The 17923-nt window shown below is 48.8% G+C and overlaps 1 protein-coding gene across 11 annotated transcripts in view; it reads right to left on the bottom strand.

Moving 5' to 3' along the window:
• Positions 1–460: 460 nt before the first annotated feature.
• Positions 461–17923, bottom strand: part of KIF4A (kinesin family member 4A) — a 133752-nt gene continuing 116289 nt past the window's right edge. For all 11 annotated transcript variants that reach the window (XM_087891676.1, XM_034406577.3, XM_034406573.3 and 8 more), the window contains 11 exons: positions 16327–16482; positions 15157–15242; positions 13124–13253; positions 12762–12932; positions 11120–11227; positions 7102–7179; positions 6904–7005; positions 6045–6194; positions 4716–4835; positions 1667–1792; positions 461–821 (listed from right to left, as the gene is read on the bottom strand). In XM_087891676.1, the coding sequence (XP_087747802.1) occupies positions 618–821; positions 1667–1792; positions 4716–4835; positions 6045–6194; positions 6904–7005; positions 7102–7179; positions 11120–11227; positions 12762–12932; positions 13124–13253; positions 15157–15242; positions 16327–16482 (1431 nt within the window). In that variant the 3' untranslated portion in view covers positions 461–617. The remainder of the gene's footprint in view (positions 822–1666; positions 1793–4715; positions 4836–6044; positions 6195–6903; positions 7006–7101; positions 7180–11119; positions 11228–12761; positions 12933–13123; positions 13254–15156; positions 15243–16326; positions 16483–17923) is intronic.

Below are 17923 nucleotides of genomic sequence, written 5' to 3' on the forward strand. Positions count from 1 at the left end.
CTGGGCCTTCCCGACTCCAGGACTGGCCCATGTTCTTCCCCAGCCTCATCACTGTCCGACTCTGCTGCCAGCTGGTGGACCACAATAGTATGTAAGTCTATTGCAAAGGAAGGAAGTCATCTTGGTGCAGTGATTAGAATGCAGTATTGCAGGCTGACTCTGCCCACAGCCAGCAGTTCAAATCTCATCAGGCTCCAGGTTGTCTCAGACTTCCGTCCTTCCTTCCAAAGTCAGTAAAATGAGGACCCAGATTTTTGGGCGGTCAGGATGCTCTCTAAACTGCTCAGAGAGGGCTGTGAAGCGGTATATAAGTCTCAGGGCCATTGCTATTATTATTCCTCTCCTCCTCGCTTTGCAGAGTGCTACGTCGCGGTATCTCGGTTCTCCCATTGGGGCTTCGAGGAAACCCCCTAAAGTCTCAACTTTGCCCGGAGCCAAAGAAGAGACCTTGCCAAACCAATTCATCATGAGCAAATCTTTAATTAGGAAACTATACAAAATCTTTATTAACCTATACATTGAACAAGGAATATTTTACAGATTAAAAATAAAAAGAAGGAAACGGGGGGGGGGGGGGACGACGACGACGACGGATGGGACGGGGACGGACGGCGGCTTCACTTTTCTTCCATCAAGCCCTCTTTGATCGGGGTGCAGCCGGAGAAGAAGCGACTGGTATTGCTCAGAAGACGCTTCCGCCGTTTCTTCAGGGTGGGTTGCAGGATTTCGGGCCCTTCCGAGGGTCTCGGGGGTGGGAATGAGGCCGGGGCGCTGCCCTGGGGGACTGCCAAGGTTTCGGCCTGCATTGTGTCTTCCAGGACCTGGTGGGAGGGGGAGAGAGAAAGGACTTGAGTCCAGGGGGAATCGTTAAAAGAGATTCGCTCAATGACTGCCTGTTATCACTGCAGCGACTCGCTTTACGGCCGAGGCAAAAAAAAAAAAAAAGTAATAAAATCCAGTGTGATCCCGCTCAGCGGCTAAAATTCTGGATCTCAACTGCGGTCGTAAGTCGAGGACCGCTTGCCGAGCTTACGAGCATCAGTGCCTCCTATTTTGCTCGCACGATGGTTTAACGTTCATCCCTACAGGGACTCCTTGACTTACCATGGCAATGGAGGACAAAATTTCCATTGCTAAAGCGAAACAAGTAAAGGTTGCCCTGTTTTACCACAATTCTGGAGTGAGTCGCCGCAGCGGTTAAAGCGAGTAACCCAGTCATTAAGCGGATCGGGCTTTCCCCCTTGACTTTGCTTGTCAGAAGGTCGCAAAAAGGGGATTATGTTACACCCCCGGGACGCTGTGGCTGTCATAAATCTGAAGCAGTTGCCAAGCATCTTGAATTTTGATCACGGGACTCTGGGCATGCGGCCAAGGTCGTTAAGTGTGCAAAGCGGTCATACGTCACTTTTTTGCGCGACATCATAACTCCCTGCGTTTTGATTATGGCCCAAGCGCTGATCAATCAATCAATCAATCTATAAATGGTCACTAAGTGAACGGTCGTTAAGTGGAGGACAACCCGTATTTGGACACCGAGTGTCCAGTTCTGGCTTGTTTAAACAACAGCCCCCCCCGCTGCCCAAAGCCACTGATTTCCCCACCCCCCCGGTGAAAACTCAAAGAGCCCCCCCCATTTATTTATCCTGCCCCGACGGCCTCTTTATACCTTTTTTGTGGGTGCGATTGCAGGGGGCTCAAAGAAAGTGTCCCCGCAGGTCACCTGGGTGGGGTCTTCCAGGCTAAAGGTTCGGTCTCCAACATCCCCCATCGACCCATCAATGAGCAGCCCCTCCTAAGGGGGAAAAAACAAACAAACAAAGAGGCAGGCAGGCATTAGCCAGGTAAAGCGTCACGCCGGCCCAATTTGGCCCTTCTCGACAGATGAAGCTGGACCACGGAAGGGAAGTCCCTTCTCGGTAGCACCCCAAGCCCCTTTTTCTGGCCAAAGCAAATTCACAACATAAACAGAGGGAGGGGGATTTTTTGCCGCCCCCACTCCCCACCAGCCAATTGACTTCCGGATGCATCAAGAGTAGAAGAAGCCCCATTGTTCCCAGCTGATGCACCTCGGGTGGGATAATGGGACCTGCCATCCGGCACATCAATAGAAGAGAATATTTGTAGCTCTTTGGTGGTCTCCGAACTTCGTGGTTTTCTTACAAACATTTCATGACCCAACTAGGGAACGTCATCAGTGATAGAAGGGAGTGGAGTTTGCAGAGAGGAAGTAAGGGAGGAGGAGGAGGAGGGGGAAGGCTGTGGGATTCCTTGGTGGCTTTCTTGCAGATGTTTCATGACCGAACTAGAGAATGTCATCAGTGCTGGAAGGGAGTGGGGTTTACAGAGAGGAGGAAAGGGGGGGGTAGTGAAAGAGGAGAAGGGGGAGGAGGAGGAGGAGAAGAAGAGGAGAGGAGGAGGAGAAAAGGAGAAGAAAAGGAGAAGAAAAGAAGGGAGGAGGAGAAGAAAAAAGGAGAAGGAAGAAGAAGAGGGGAAGGAGGAGGAGAAGAGGAGAAGAAAAGGAGGAGGAGGAGGAAGAGGAGAAAAGGAGAAGAAAAGGAGAAGAGGAGAAGGAGAAGGAAGAAAAGGAGAAGAGGAGGAGGAGAAAGAGGAGGGTTGTGGGGTCATTAGTGCTCTCTGAGTTGGGAGGTTTTCTCGCCGACATTTCATGACCCCACTAGGAGGGGGTGCTAGAAGGGGGTGGAGTTTGCAATGAGGAGGGAGAAGGGGAAGAGGAGGACTGTGTGGGGGTCCTTGGTGGTCTCCGAGCTTGCTTGTTTTCTTGCAGATGTTTCATGACCCCACTAGCTAACGTCATCAGTGCTAGAAGGGAGTGGGATTTGCATTTCTAGCACTGACGCTGTTACCTAGTGGGGGTCATAAACCACCAAGCTCAGAGACAACCAAGGACCCCACAGTCCTCCTCCCCCCCTCCCCACAAACCCCATTCTCTTCTAACACTGATGATGTTACCTGGGGGGGGTGTCATGAAACGTCTGCAAGAACACCCCCCCCCCCGAGCTCAGAGAGCACCAAGGACCCCACACAACTGGAGGAGGGCAGGCCGAGGAGGAAAGCCATGATACTGGTTTGGGATTTGCCTTTTTATTTACTCAGGGCCCCTTGAAAGAATTCAAAATACTTTCTCCATGTTAACACTTGCAGAGCTGAGTTTTGCAAGGGGAGAGAGAGTGAGTAAACGTCCCCGGCGCCGGCGGGAGGAGGAAGGCAATACATTTTTCACACCCCAAAATTCAGAGCTTCTCACAACATAAGTAAAGGTCGAGGTTCCCCTCGCACATATGTGCCAGCCGTTCCTGACTCTAGGGGGCGGTGCTCATCTCCGTTTCAAAGCCGAAGAGCCAGCGCTGTCCGAAGACGTCTCCGTGATCATGTGGCCGGCGTGACTCAACGCCAAAGGTGCACGGAACGCTGTTACCTTCCCACCAAAAGTGCTCCCTATTTTTCTACTTCTACTATTTTTTTATGGGGTTTCGAACTGCTAGGTTGGCAGAAGCTGGGACAAGTGACGGGAGCTCACCCCGTTACGCTACGCTAGGGATTCGAACCGCTGAACTGCCGACCTTTCGATCGACAAGCTCAGAGTCTTAGCCACTGCGTCCCTTTCTCACGTCAGAGAGAGACAAAAATATCCATTTATTTATTTATAGTGAAATAGTGAAACCTATGGCTTGTGTAAGAGCTATATCTGCGGGCATGCGAGCCGTTGCCCTAGCCTAGCTCCAGGGGGCGCCAGCCAGCTGATTCTCAGCTGGCCCTGCCCACACCGCCCCTCCCCGGAGTCTCCATGTGGCCTGTTTTGGATGCCAGGTAAGAACAGGGCTCGCGTGGAGGCTCTGGGAGGGCATTTTTGGCCTCTGGGCGGCTGGGGGAGGCTGTTTTAGCCCTCCCCAGGCTCCAAGAAAGCCTCTGGAGCCTGGGGAAGGTGAAAAACGGACCTACCAGAAGTCTGGAAATGGGCCGTTTCCGGCTTCCAGAGGCTTCAGGGAGGCCTGCTAGGCCCAAAACTGGGCGTGCGTACATGCGCAGGGGAGTGCAGGAGGGTTGCCCGTGCATGTGTAGGGGGCGGGGCGTCCGGGGGGCATTGAATTATGGGTGTGGGCATGCGTGTGTTATTCAGCACCCGAGGAAAAAAAGGTTGGCCATCACTGGGCAAGGGTCTCCTCTGTCAGAGCTGAAGAAGCTTCTTGGATGAGAAGCGAAATGTCTTCAAAAGAAAAACAAAAAACAAGAAAGTCCAGTTGCCTCCTGAAAAAAGCACCTTGGTGACTTAGGCAGTCAGTTCTATCTGGTTCACCCGAACTGGTAGCGGCGGCTGCGGCTCAGCCCACCTGCTCGGATGTCATCACGTCCCGTATTTGAGAGGAGGTGGCGTGCTCATGCTCACATTTGTGAACCGGTAGCGAAGGTAATACCACCCCTGCCCCTACGGTCTCCTGCTTGAGGAGGGGGTGGGACTAGAAGACCTCCGAGGTCCCTTCCAACTCCTCGTTCTGAATGTGAAATTTCGGCTTGGGTTAGTGAATGGAAGTAAAATGCTGCCTGGTTGTTGATTTTTTTGTCCCTTCCGAGCTTCGTGAGATGTCACAAGGCCGAGGTCTCCTCTTGTGATGCTGCAGGAACAAGACAGCTTCACTGCTGGGGGGGGGGGGGGCGGCGCGGGGGGATTTGGGGCAGGCCGGGGGAGGGGAACTCACCAAGAAGCCATTCTCCCGGTTCCGACACATTTCTGCCTCACACCGGCAATCCTCCGAGCAGGCCAGTTTCTGTTTTCGGCAACCGCACTGCTTGTTTCCGCAGCGGCCTCGGCAGGTGCACTAAGGAATGGAGAGCACCCAGGAGAAAAGTTAGAGAGAGATGCTCCACCAGGAAAGCACAGCGAGGGAGGGGGGAGAAACACCGTCACGAAGACCCAGCAAGGAGGGTGAGGTCTGGGGATCTGTTCCTCCCCTCCGAGCGAGGCCAGAGGAATTGCAGATGGGCTGAGTAAAGGAGGGCGGGGTGTGTGTGTGTGTGTAGTGGCAAAAGGGGGAGGGGCTTAGAAACCAGGAGATGGGGAGTTCTTGTCCCGTATTTGGCCTGAAAGTCGGCTGGGTGTGTGACTTCAGGCCAGTCATCAGGAGGTGGGGAGTTTCTTGTTGTGCCTTAGTCATGAAAACTGGTTAGGTGACCTTGGGCCCAACACCAGGAGACAGTGAGTTCTAGTGTCACTTTAAGCTATGAAAGTCAGCTAGGTGATTTTGGGCCAATCACCAGGAGACGGTGAGTTCTAGTCTCACTTTAGGCATGAATATTGACTGGGTGATTTTGGGCTAATCACTAGGAGACGGTGAGTTCTAGTCTCAGCATACGCATGACAACTGAGTGGCTGATTTTATGCCAAGCACTAGGAGACGGTGAGTTCTAGTCTCAACATAGGCATGACAATTGAGTAGGTGATTTTACGCCAGGCACTAGGAGATGGTGAGTTCTAGTCTCAGTATAGGCATGAAAATTGACTGGGTGATTTTGGGCCAATTGCTAGGAGACAGTGAGTTCTAGTCTCAGCATAAGCATGAAAATTGACTGGGTAATTTTGGGCCAATCACCAGGAGACAGTGAGTTTTAGTCTCATTCACCTTGAGTTACACGTGGGGGAAAAAGATGGGAGAAAAATCTAAAGAAAAAGAAAGAAACCCAGCTCTAACGTTATACAGAAAGAAGGGAGGGGAGGAAGGGAGGTGGAAAAAGAGGGAAGGGAAGGAGGGAGGGAGGGAGGGGAGTGATCGAAACCAAGTTACAAGAGAAGCTCCCAAGGATCTGGTGCTTCCAGCCTGCAGGAATTCTTCCTAGCGACCGAAGTTTAGCATCCTGCCAATCATCTCGATCCCTTTTGATAATACGGAGGCCTTCAGAACTTTCCCGCGCGCATTCAACTCAACGGCCTCTAGCTAAGACAGAAAAGACGAGCCTCCATGTTCAGGAGCAGTCTTCTGGAAACTAGAGGACAGTGACACGAGGAATGATTTTCTCGGTTGCTCACGTACCCCTAAAATGCTCTTCCTAATGCCTCGGGCAATTTTAGCCGGCACCCACTCCTCTTCCGCTTCTTCTACCGAGTCATCTGATTCCGAGAACGATTCCTCGATGCTCATGTCGGATTTCGGCTTTGCGCTGGTCATCCGGCGAGGCTTTGGCTGAAGAAGAAGAAGGGAAGAAATCTGAGTTTTTAATTAAAGGGAGGGCAAAGAATATTCAGGATGGTTACTTTAGGCAGCCTCGGAGCACAGAGCTACAGACTTAAGATGGCGTTTCTCAGTTGCTTGCAACGTTAAGGGGGGGGGGGGAGAGGACGACTTCAACTCCCAGAATTCCCCAGCCAGCCATCTTGGCTGGGGAATTCTGGGAATCGAAGTCCACCCATCTTAAAACAGGATGGCTAGGAATTCTCAGACTTAAAGGCCATCCATTTTAAAGCAGGCTAACCGTGGAATTCTGGGAGTTGAAGTCCACCCATCAAACTGACTAGGGAATTCTGGGAGTTGAAGTCTACCTATCTTAAAGCAAGCTGGCTGGGGAATTCTGGGAGTTGAAGTCTACCTATCTTAAAGCAAGCTGACTGAGGAATTCTGGGAGTTGAAGGCCATCCATTTTAAAGCAGGCTGGCTGGGGAATTCTTGTGGCGAGATGGGTGGCAAATACATTTACTAAATAATAAAAATGTGGACTTAAAAGGAGTTCCAGAATTTTTAGCTAAGGTGGTTGCTGTTTTAAGAGTTTACAGGGCCAAGGAAAATATGATCATTTCCCTATTTCTAATCCCTGCTGAACAGGATGGAAAGGGGGGGGAAGCATGCCAACCCCTCCCTCAGGAGGCTCTAACTCCCCCCCCCAGAGAACACCCACCTTGGGAGGGATGTAATCGAAAGGAGATTCGGAAATATCTCCAAGGCCGGAATCTACTTTGTAGATCTTCTGTCCGCTAGCTGCCTGGAGAAGCTTGACGTTCTGCAGAAAGAAAGATGGAGGAGGAGGAGGAAATTGTGTGAGCCAGCAAGGAGTGAGGTTACCTGTCCCGGCGGGTGAAGCCGACCTTGGACTCACCTGCCTGAGGGCTTCCAGCTCTTCGCAGAGTTCCTGGTTCTTCTCCAAGGTTTCTTTCAGCTTTTCAAGCTCTTCTTCCTGCTCGCAGAAGGGGGAGAACGTGTGAGATGAAGAGAGAGATTCCCAGGGATGGGCTGTAGGTAGTCCTCAAGGCGGAGCTGTCGTCGCGACGGCAAGACGAGCTATCTTGGAGCTCTAAGATTGCTGTCGATATTCCCGCTGCTGGACAGTCCTGTCGGGACCCCACCGTCCCGTAGAGACGGTGTTAGTGAAGGGCACATCCTGCTGATCCCAGGGACATCGCAAAGTCCCTGGTTGATCCAGGAGAAACTAAAGGCCGTTTTTCATACCGATGACCATTGCAGCATCCCCCCGCGATTAAAATTCAGACTGGCTTGGGCAAACCGACTCGTGTTTAGGATGGTGGCAGTGTCCCGGGGTTACGTCATCCCCTCTTTTGCGACCTTCTGAGCCGCAAAGCCAATGGGGGAAGCCAGATCTACTCAACAACCGGGGTATTCACGTAACAACTACAGCGATTGACTTACCCGTGTTTCCCCTGAAAATAAGACCCGGTTTTATTTTATTTTCGTCTCCAAAATAAGCACCAGGTCTTATTTTCGGGGACATCTTACTCGCTTATCTTAAGACCCCTGCAGCCAGGCCTCCCATGCCCTGACACCTATCGTGCCGCTGCCCGACTTCTTCTGCAGCTGGACGCTGTGTGGTGGTGTTGTGCTGTTACACATGTGAGCGGTGGCACCGGCACAACGAGCCACAGGCTGTCCTGCCACGAGCAGCCACAGAAGAAGTCAGGCAGTGGTGCGACAGGTGTTGGAGCGTGGGAGGCTGTTCTGCCCCAGCTACTGACCCCAAAGAATGCAGCACACACAAAGTCTGCACAAACTTGAGTTTACTAAATTAAATCAGTCTTTTCCAAACAAAGGCTGTTAAGTAACTTTCTTAAAAAGCCTACAGGAATCCAAAGAATAAATAATCGTAATCTTGCTAGGATTGGCAGAAAGCCCAGAAGCAATTTGCAGGAAACTGATAAGAGAACTAAGATCAGGACGCGAAGGAGAGTGAACGAAGTTGTTCCCTGCAAATTGCCTCAGTTGTTATCCTTCCTTAAATAGGCTAAGGAAGTGGCCAATTAGCCCCAAGCCTTACTCTTGAGGAGACCTCCTCCTGAGGAGCCACTCCTGCCTTTTGGCAGCTCGAAAAGAGGCTCCTCCTCTTCTTCCTCTTCACTTAAGGGAGCTTCTGGAGGTTCTGAAGGCCCTGGCTGAATCCCTGCCTCTGGCACCACATCTTCTCCAGCCTCCTCATTGTTTGACTCGAGTGCCAGCTGCGCAGGCTGCTGGCGCAGAACCACACCAGCCTCCTCGCTGTCGGAATCAGCTACTAGCTGCACAGGCCGCTGACGGGCCACAACAGAGGCCTGGCTGTGACGGTCCTATGGTAAGGCAGGTGTGGGGCGCATGGGGCAGCGCCACTCTCCCATCCCTGTCCTAGCTTGATTTTTACGCCTGCGCCTCACCTGACCTCATGGTGGGTGGAGCTTAATTAGGGCTTATTTTGCGGGGGCCTTATATTAGATGCAGGCATGAAAACTGGGCTAGGCCTTGTTTTTGGGGTAGGCTGTATTTTCGGGGAAACACGTGGCGAGAAAGGCGGTGAAATGGGGCCAGTCATTTAACCGCCGTCTTGCTTAGCAACAGAGATTTGGGGTGGCATTGTGGTCGTAAATTGAGGACCACCTGTATTTTCCCCCTGTCCTCGCCGTAAACTAAATCAAGACAGTCAAAAGACAGGACGAAAATTCTTTTAATTTCACAACAGGTAAATAGATTGAACAATAGTTTCAATGAGGGGAAAATGGGACCATCCTACACCGTGCCAAGTTCAAAGAATGCCAGGGAATTTCTAGAAGCCTGGCATTCCGACAAATCAGCCCATCAATAGACACATGGACCTTAACAACATCTATAGACTCTGCAAAAGAGACAATCAACCAGCCCAAAAGAGAACCAAAAAAAAAAAAAAAATCCAGCACCTCTCCACCAGCAATCAGCTCCCAGATCAGCAGAGATTAATTCTAAGGTTAACTTCAGACCGACGATTAAATAAACAATACCCAAATCAAGAAACGGCCAAAGAGGAGGAGTCCTTCGACATACCCTAACCGGGTTTCACTAAGTGCAAATAGAAATACATCCTATTTCCATAGCATGGAAGAGAAAAGCAGGAAGGGTTAAATTGAATACTTTATTCAAAGTGGAAAATATTTTTTTTCATTTCGATATCACTTCTGGAATTTGCGCTTGTGAAGGGAAAAAAAAATTGAAATTTTGGTTTTGTTGAATTAGAAAGTTGTGTTGAATAGAAAGATTTGGTGTTATAGAAATGGCTAGTTTTATACCATGTTTTCTCCCAAAATAAGACATCCCCCTGATAATAAGCCGAATAGGGCTTTTGAGCGCATGGCAATAAGGCCAAGCGCTTATTTCAGGGTTCAAAAAAAATATAAGACAGGGTCTTATTTTCGGGGAAACACGATATTAATATGGAAATAGCCAAAAGTGGAGGCTGGAGTATATTGGACTGTGCTAGGAACAGTTGGAAATCAGTCCCCTTTTCTTCCTTTTTTCTCTCTCTCCCCTTTGAATTTCACACCTCGTTTTCCCGTTCCTTTTCCTTCCCTTAATTTCCTATTTTCTTTTCTTTTTTGCGTGTGTATTTTACACAATCTATATAAATAAAAATGTAAATGTTCCTTTGTTCAAAATCGTAAGTCTCTGAAAGTTCTTCACCGATTGCTTTGAAATTTTGACACAACGTTGCATTCGAATACGCGCGTGTTTTTATATACCTATATTATATAGATGTCACACCTGTGACAGGTAAAAACATATTTTCTTGAAAAACTACGCCATCTGCTGGACGTAAAAGAAACACACGCTATACTAAATATTTTACGCTTCCATTTCAATGTTTCCGATTTATGATCCGTTTACGATTTCCAAATTTCCAATTTTACGATTCCATTTCAATGTTTCCAAATTGCATTGTTAAATTGAATTTTCATAGATTTCGATTCATTTTCATTTTGATTTAATTGCGTCCGTCCCACCAGTCTTTTCACTCGGTCGATTGGATTCAGACCTGAGTTGCCTTTCTCTACGTTTCTTTTTGGACTTTAATGTCGCAGTACCACAATGGCAGGCGCGAGCCGGGTCTTTTCCCCTCAGCGCCACCGCTGCCAAACCCACAAGCAAAATGGCGGGAAATGTCAACCGCCGCGAAGCGTCCTCCCGACTAATGGAGTATGCCGTACCTTTGGCAGGGACCCCGATGCCGCCTGTGGTGCGGAGAGCTGCGAAGGTGAAGGCGGTTATACCGGCAAGCCGGGAAACCAGCTCTTACACCTGCGGCAAAGTATCCTCGAAGGCGGCCGTAGACAAACCTCCGGAGCCCCAGGAATACAAACTCGGGCGGCCCGGGAGGAGGCCTCCGCCAATCCCACGACGCACAGCTCTCTCAATACAAGCACCAAATAGGTAAAACTCCAAGAAAGCAATTGATTAAGCGATGTTAAAGTCTAGTAAACAGCTAGTAAATAAATAAATAAAAAGAAACTGCCAAAGAGTCATCAGTCAATGGCCTAACCAAAGGAATCTCTAAATCGCCCCCACCCACCCACCCTGACAGGGCAAGTCACCAGACTATAAACTGACAGCAAACAGCACTCTTTACTAGCACTGATGATGTTACTTAGTTGGGTCATGAAATGTCTGCAAGAAAACAGAGCATCAAGGCCCCCCTCAACTAAATTAGAGCCCTCCAAGGTGGCTGGTCCCTAGTTTTCTTTCTTCCCCCGACGAAGGAATCCTCAGGCCCTCAAACCTTGGCTGAGACTCAAACCTTGGGGTGTCTGGATCCTGTTGGCCTGAAATTCTGCCGAGTTCACCCCACTCTCCCTGGATTTAAGGCCTCCCTCCTCCACCTCTCCTCTTACCTGGAATCGGAGGCGTTCCAGAAGCTGCTCCTCCCGTTCGGAAGTCGAGGTTTCCAGCGTTTTTTCCGCTTCCTCCTTGTGCTGGACTTGGCTGAGCAGGTAGAGAATCTATCAAAGGGGACAGGAAAGAGAGTGGCAGCGACTGGGGAAGAGACGGCGAAGCTAACCAGGAACTGGAAGTCCCATGATCCACAGCTTTCCCCCTACAGAATTTCAGCTCCAAGCCAGCTTTGGAGGAGGTTCTTGAGGGGGCCGGACTCACTGGGGAAGGGGAAGACGGATTCACTTAACCACAATATTATCTTGACTTAGTAATCGCAATCATCTTCATCTTCTTTTAATGACCCCATAATCCCTTGCGGGATGGAGTCTGGGTAACTGAATGGAGTTGAGTTTTTACTGGCCAGATGCCCTTCCTGTCGCCAATGAGGAGTTTTGTTCAGATTATATTCTCATTGTGCCCAGAGAGAGAAATATCTGCCTCTACCTAGGATCGAACTCACAGCCTCCTGATTGTGAGGCAAGAGCTCCCACCTTTAGGCCACTGTACCACTCAGCATTTAGGCTTATATTATCATCATCTTCTTTTAATGACCCCATAATCCCTTGAGGGATGGAATCGGGGCAACTGAATGGAGCTGAGTGTTTTACTGGCCGGATGCCTTTCTTGTTGCCAGTCCAGAGTTTTATTCAGCAGATATATTCTCATTGTGCCCAGAGAGAGAAATATCAGCCTCTACCTAGGATTGAACTCACAGCCTCCTGATTGTGAGGCGAGAGCTCCATCTCTCAACCACTGCACCACTTGAGTTAAACAATCGAGCCCCCAAATTCAGATGGCTAAGTGTTGCGTGAATTTTAGCCCCCTTTTACGACTTTCCTCGCCACGCTGATTTACTCAAATCACCGCAGTTGTTAAATGATTGACATGGTTGTTAAGTGAATCTGGCTTCGAGTTTGCTAATCAGAAGGTTGCAGTGCGATCCCGGGGATGCGGCAACCCTCATAAACGCCAGTCAGTTGCCGAGCGTCTGAATTTTGATTACTGTACGTGACCACGGAGGTGCTGTAACGGTCGTTAAGTGTGAAACAAGGGTCCGAAGTGCCGCCGTAACTTCCGACGGCCGCTAAAGGAAAGGTTGTTAAGTCGAGGGCGGCCTCTGCCGACTCAGCAGCTGCACTGATTCACTTAACAACTGCGGCGAGAAAGGTTGTGAAACAGGACAAAGCTCACTTTGATTGTTTTGCCTAGCAACGAAAATATGGGGCTCAATTGTGCTCGTAAGGCGAGGACCACCTGGTATTTCTGATTTTCAATCCATCATTTTTGTGGAATCAACGAGTGGTGTGGTGGCCTAGAGGTGGAGCTCGCATCTCAGAATCAGGAGGCTGTGAGTTCGATCTTAGGTAGAGGCTGATATTTCTCTCTCTGGGCACAATGAGAATATATCTGCTGAATAAAACTCCGGACTGGCAACAAGAAAGGCATCCGGCCAGTAAAACACTCAGCTCCATTCAATTGCCCAGACTCCACCCCGCAAGGGATTATGGGGTCGTTAAAAGAAGATGATTTGTGTGGGGTCACCGCACTACCTAACGCAGTGTTTCTGGAAAGCGAGGGTGGTTGTAGTCCAGGCCGTACCTTCTCCTGGTATTCCTGCTCCACCTTGACCAGCCGCCTCTCCAGCTCGGCCTCCGTGTCGGCAGCCCCCTTCCGCTCTTCCAGAAGCATCTTATGGACGTCGGTGCAGGTGGTTTTGCTCTGCTGAAGTCGGTTTTCTACTTTCCCATTTTCCACTTTGGAGGCGACCAGCTTCGGGAGCAAGGAAAGTCAAACACATGGAGAGGACATTAGGAGAGTCTTCTGGCCACCCCCACCTCTTGGCCAGCAGAGGACCAGGGAAGGTTTGGACCTCCTCTTGAAGGTACCAACCGGCAACATCTTGGGGATAGGCGAGCCAGCAAGGAAGGCCCTGGTGCCATTTTTGGAGCCCCCAAACTTACTTCACCAATCAGGTACTTGACGGCACACTTGGCTTCTGACATAATAGCTATGTTTTCCCAGCGCTGTTTGGCCCGGTCGCCGGTCTCAGCGTCCAGCAACTTCTGCTGCAGATCTGCAATTTGGGCGCTCCTGTGGAAGGAGTCATAAGAGTTGGTGGAGGTTGGTTTTGAGAAGACATCTTGGGGGGGACAAAGCTCCCTGCTTATGGGTGACGATGAGGGAGATGCTTACAGAAGTGGGGCCAATCCATCTCTCTCTCCCTTTAGCCCTCGCTGTTTCAGAAGATCTACAGCAGGGGTCTCTAAACTTGGCAACTTTAAAGACTTGTGGACTTCGACTCCCAGAATTCCCTAGCCTGGCTGAGGGATTCTGGGAGCTGCAGTCCACAAGTCGTAAAATTGATAAGCTTGGAGGACAGCAAAGTTCCCGTGGAAAATTGGCCAGGACGAGGCAACTAAGGTGATGATGATAAAAGCAATGCATACATTCAAACAGGAACTGTGTTGGGAGAGGGGCTACCTATTGTTCTGGGGGCTTTCTGGAAAAAACAACAGAATAGCAAGAGTTCAAAGGGAGTTTGGAGGCCTTCTAGTCCAACTCCCTGCCTCGAGGAGGAGACCCTAAACCGTTTTAGATGAACGACTGTCCAATCTCTTCTTGAAAAGCTCCAGTAATGAAGCTTCTGATAGCAGGCAGTTCCGCTGGTTAATTGTTCTAGGATCAAGGCTGCTTTGTCAGTTTTGGAAGACAATTTTCTTTTGTGCTTCTAAACTGCCACATATTTTAGCTGGGGAAGTTGGGTTGTTGTTGTTGGAGGGGTAGAAAGTTAGTCGTAACAACGTTCTGTATTCAAGGACTTTTGCCTGCGTCTGATGGAGACTGCCTGAAGATTGTATCCGGTTGAGTGTGAAGAGTTGATTGGACAACGTGATGAACTTGTGGGTGTCGGGCGGGGCTGTGAACTGTTAGCTGGGTGTGGAAAACCTGGAAGCTTTCAGATTCGGGTTTTCCCAGATGTGCCAACATGACATCTCTAGTAAATTGGAACTTTGAGGAACCTCAGACCTTTATTTGGTTGGGGGTGTTCCTTGGAACCCTGACATTGCTAGCCTGTTTTGTTTTGGGCCTAGGGAGGTTATTCAGTCTTCATCCAGACGATATAAAATTCTTCATTTATTCCATATTTGGTCATCTAAGGCAGGATTTGCCAACCTTGGCCCCTTTAAGACCTATTATGGACTCCAACTCCCAGAATTCCCCAGCCTGCAAGGGTTTAATCAGCATTCTGCATGGATGTTGTGGTCTGCCAGCAGCCTGCGGAGCTGGCAGCGGAGTTGGACAGTGAGGAGGCTGGGGAAGGCCCGGACGAGAACTCTGTGTCGGAGGCAGAGATGGGGCCGGGGCCATCTGGGAGTGATGCGGGGACTCCGAAGCCAGCAGCTAAAGCAAAAGGGACGACTCAGGAGTAAGGCCAGGAGATGATTGGCCCCTCCCAGAAGGCTTAAAAGAGAAACAAAGGCACTTGGGCCTTTTTGCAGGAAAGCAACGTTGCTAACTCTGTTTCCAGTCGGCATCTCTTGTTTGTTTCTGAACTTCATGGGGCTTTGCCAAGTAAGGCCTTTGGCAGGGTGTCAAAGAAGATAAAGGTTGGTGATTATCCCGAAAGACTTGTTTTGCAACTAATTGGGATCCAGCTGGGAATGAACGTAATTTTCAGCTGTTACAATAGGGTTTTTGGGGACTAATTGTGTATTGTAATGACTCAATAAGCCTAGGTCACAACAATAGATAGGAGAACAACAGATGTGGCTGGAGCCCCTTTATCGTATTTTTTGTAACTTTCTTAACACACAAATAACTTTTCTTAATAGATGGTGGGAATACGGTTGACATAATATATCTTGACTTCAGCAAAATGAAAAAAAAAATAGCTGGCTGGGGAATTCTGGGAGTTGAAGTCCACCGGGTCTTAAAAAGAGAACCAAAGTTGACAAACCCCCAATTGAAGGATCAACTTCTTGTATTCTCTTACCTGAGTTCCATTTCAGTCTCCAAACTCTCGATCTGCTTGGTGATGGAATGGTTGATTTCCATGGATTTGTAGGAAAACGTGCGTCTCTGGAGAGGAACGAGAGAGAAATCAGTGTGAGATGAACCCGAAAGGCTGAATTTAGAAGGGGGGGGATTCATTTCAAGCCAGAGAAGGGAAGGGGGATCACCTCCTAGCCCGCTTCCGAAGATCTGGATTAAAAAGGAAGAGGGTAGAGGTGGGAGAAATACCTAGACTGAATTGCCAAGAAGCAGATACAGACAGTGAAAAAGATCCAAGAGAGAAATATGGGAGACAAGTCAAAAAAAGCATAGCTATTAAAGTATTGAAGCGGGGAAGAGACGACGGATAGATGATTTCTCTTTTTTTGTTCTGATTTGCTTTTCCTCTTCTCTCTCTTTTCTTTTTTTTAGGTAGGTGACATGACTAGAAGTTAGGATAGAAAGAACATGTCTTTTAATAAAGGGTGATATGATTAAAAAGGGATGTGGTGGCTCAATGGCTAAGACGCCAAGCTTGTCGATCGAAAGGTCGGCAGTTCAGCAATTCGAATCCCTAATGCCGCATAACAGGGTGAACTCCTGTTCCTTGTCCCAGCTTCTGCCAACCTAGCAGTTCGAAAGCAGGTAAAAAATGCAAGGAGAAAAATAGGGACCACCTTTGGTGGGAAGGGAACAGCATTCCGTGCGCTTTTGGCATTTTGTCATGCCGACCACATGACCACGGAGACGTCTACAGACAGCGCTTTGAAACAGAGATGAGCACTGCCCCCTACAGTCGGGAACAACTAGCACATACTGTATGTGCTAGGGTACACCTTTACCTTTACGATTAAAAGTTAGAATAATTGATAGAAATAAGAGAAGGGGGAATATTAGTGTATACACTTTCATATGGTAAAATAAAAGTAACAAGAGAAAACATGGAATAATTGAAATATGACAGATTGCAACTTAATCTAAACGTGTATCATTATTAGAAATATATAAGTTGATTGAATGTAATAACTATGATTAATTCTACTAGTTTTATTTGCATTAGAAGGTATGACACGCAAATGCCACACTGTTTATGCATTGATATGTTTGTAAAAAAAAAGAAGAAGGACCTTCCCCTCCAGGCCTGTTTAGGAGCAGCCTGGACGTTGCTCACCCTGTATTTGGACGGGAGGACTTCCCCAGCCTCCTGCTTCTCTTTCAGCAGAGCGATTTCCTTGGCCAAAGTTTTCCGGTCATCCAGAAGGTCATTCAAATGATGTCGCGCTTCTTCTATGCTCACGAGGACTTCGACTTCATTCACCAGCCAGTTCTGGGAGGAAGGAGAGGATTTTGGTCAGAGGTCGGCAACCTTAAACACTCAAAAGAGCCACAAAAGTCCTAACCGGAAGCCTCCGTTCAATTCTGGAGCCGACCGGAAGTCCGCTTCCCCAATCATAGAGTCTTCTCCTAGCATGGCGTCCTTTTTCCTCTGCTGACTGGAAGTCGGTTTCCCCACCAGAGAGTCTCCTCCTAACACGGCATCCTTTTTCCTCTACCTGTCCTAACCAAAATCCCTATCAATTGTAGAGCCGACCAGCAACAGGGAGCCGCAACAAAGGGATGAAAGAGCCACATGCGGCTCCAGAGCCACGGGTTGCTGACTTATCTTGGTGTACAGCAGAGGTGTCAAATTTGATTTAATCGAGGCCGCATCAGGGTTGTGTTTGATCTCGGAAGGCTGGTGTGTGTGTATGTGTATGTGGCCTAGGTAGGCGTGGCCATGGTGGGCATTTGACACAGGCTCAAGATGCATTTTTCCCTCCTTCTCTCTTTCCACAGTTCTTTACTATAACCATTTTCCGATCTCTTCTACCAGATGTTACTGGCAAACGTTTATTACTAATTCTTCATACTCCACTAAACTTTTCACTTCTCCATTAATACCCCATTGTTTAATAGTAAATTGCTCTTCCAGGCAGAAAAGGTATTTATACTATTGCATTTTCATAACCCAACTAGTAATAAAAATACAAGAGCATAAATAACATGATCATACGAGACCTAACAGCGGAGGTAAATTTCCAGGATAGTGAATAGGAACGGCTGTCAGTTATAGATTGTCGATTAAATGGACCTACAGTATGAAAAATCTGGCATTAAACTGTAGTATTAACGCAGGATGTTGCTTGTTTTCTATCCAGATCAGGCACTTACTTGTGGTCATATAGTTGTAATCCAGTCCAATCCAGTCTTCCTGCAGCCTTCTGCTGGCCAAAAAACGGGCCGTGCAGAGGCCTCCTGGGGCTTCCGCGCAGCCTGTTTTTGGCTGGCAGAGGGCTGCTGGAGACCGTGGAGGCTGAAAACGGGCCACGAGGGGGGGGGGAGGGTGTACGTGCCCCCCCCATGGCCCATTTTGGCCAGCAGAGGCAACGCAGGCCAGTCCTTTGATATTTCCAGGCCAGCCCCACGGGCCAGATTTATTTAATTTATTTATTTATTTATTATTTTTCTATACCGCCTTTCTCCCGTAGGACTCAAGGCGGTGTACAGTCAAGAAAAATATAGATACACAAACATCATAAAATTGCTAATTAAAATTCTTATAACATAGTTTGGCCCAATTAAATAGAACCTAAAATAGATAACATTTTAAAAACATTCACATGTTCATATGTTTAGCCCCGCCTGTTGGAACATGAGGGTTTTGAGGGCACAGCGGAAAACACGGAGATCAGGGATATTCCGTATCTCCGGGGGCAGTTCATTCCAAA

This window comes from Pantherophis guttatus, chromosome 4 (assembly GCF_059756535.1).
Source record: "Pantherophis guttatus breed Tessera chromosome 4, ASM5975653v1, whole genome shotgun sequence".
Lineage (NCBI taxonomy): Eukaryota > Metazoa > Chordata > Lepidosauria > Squamata > Colubridae > Pantherophis > Pantherophis guttatus.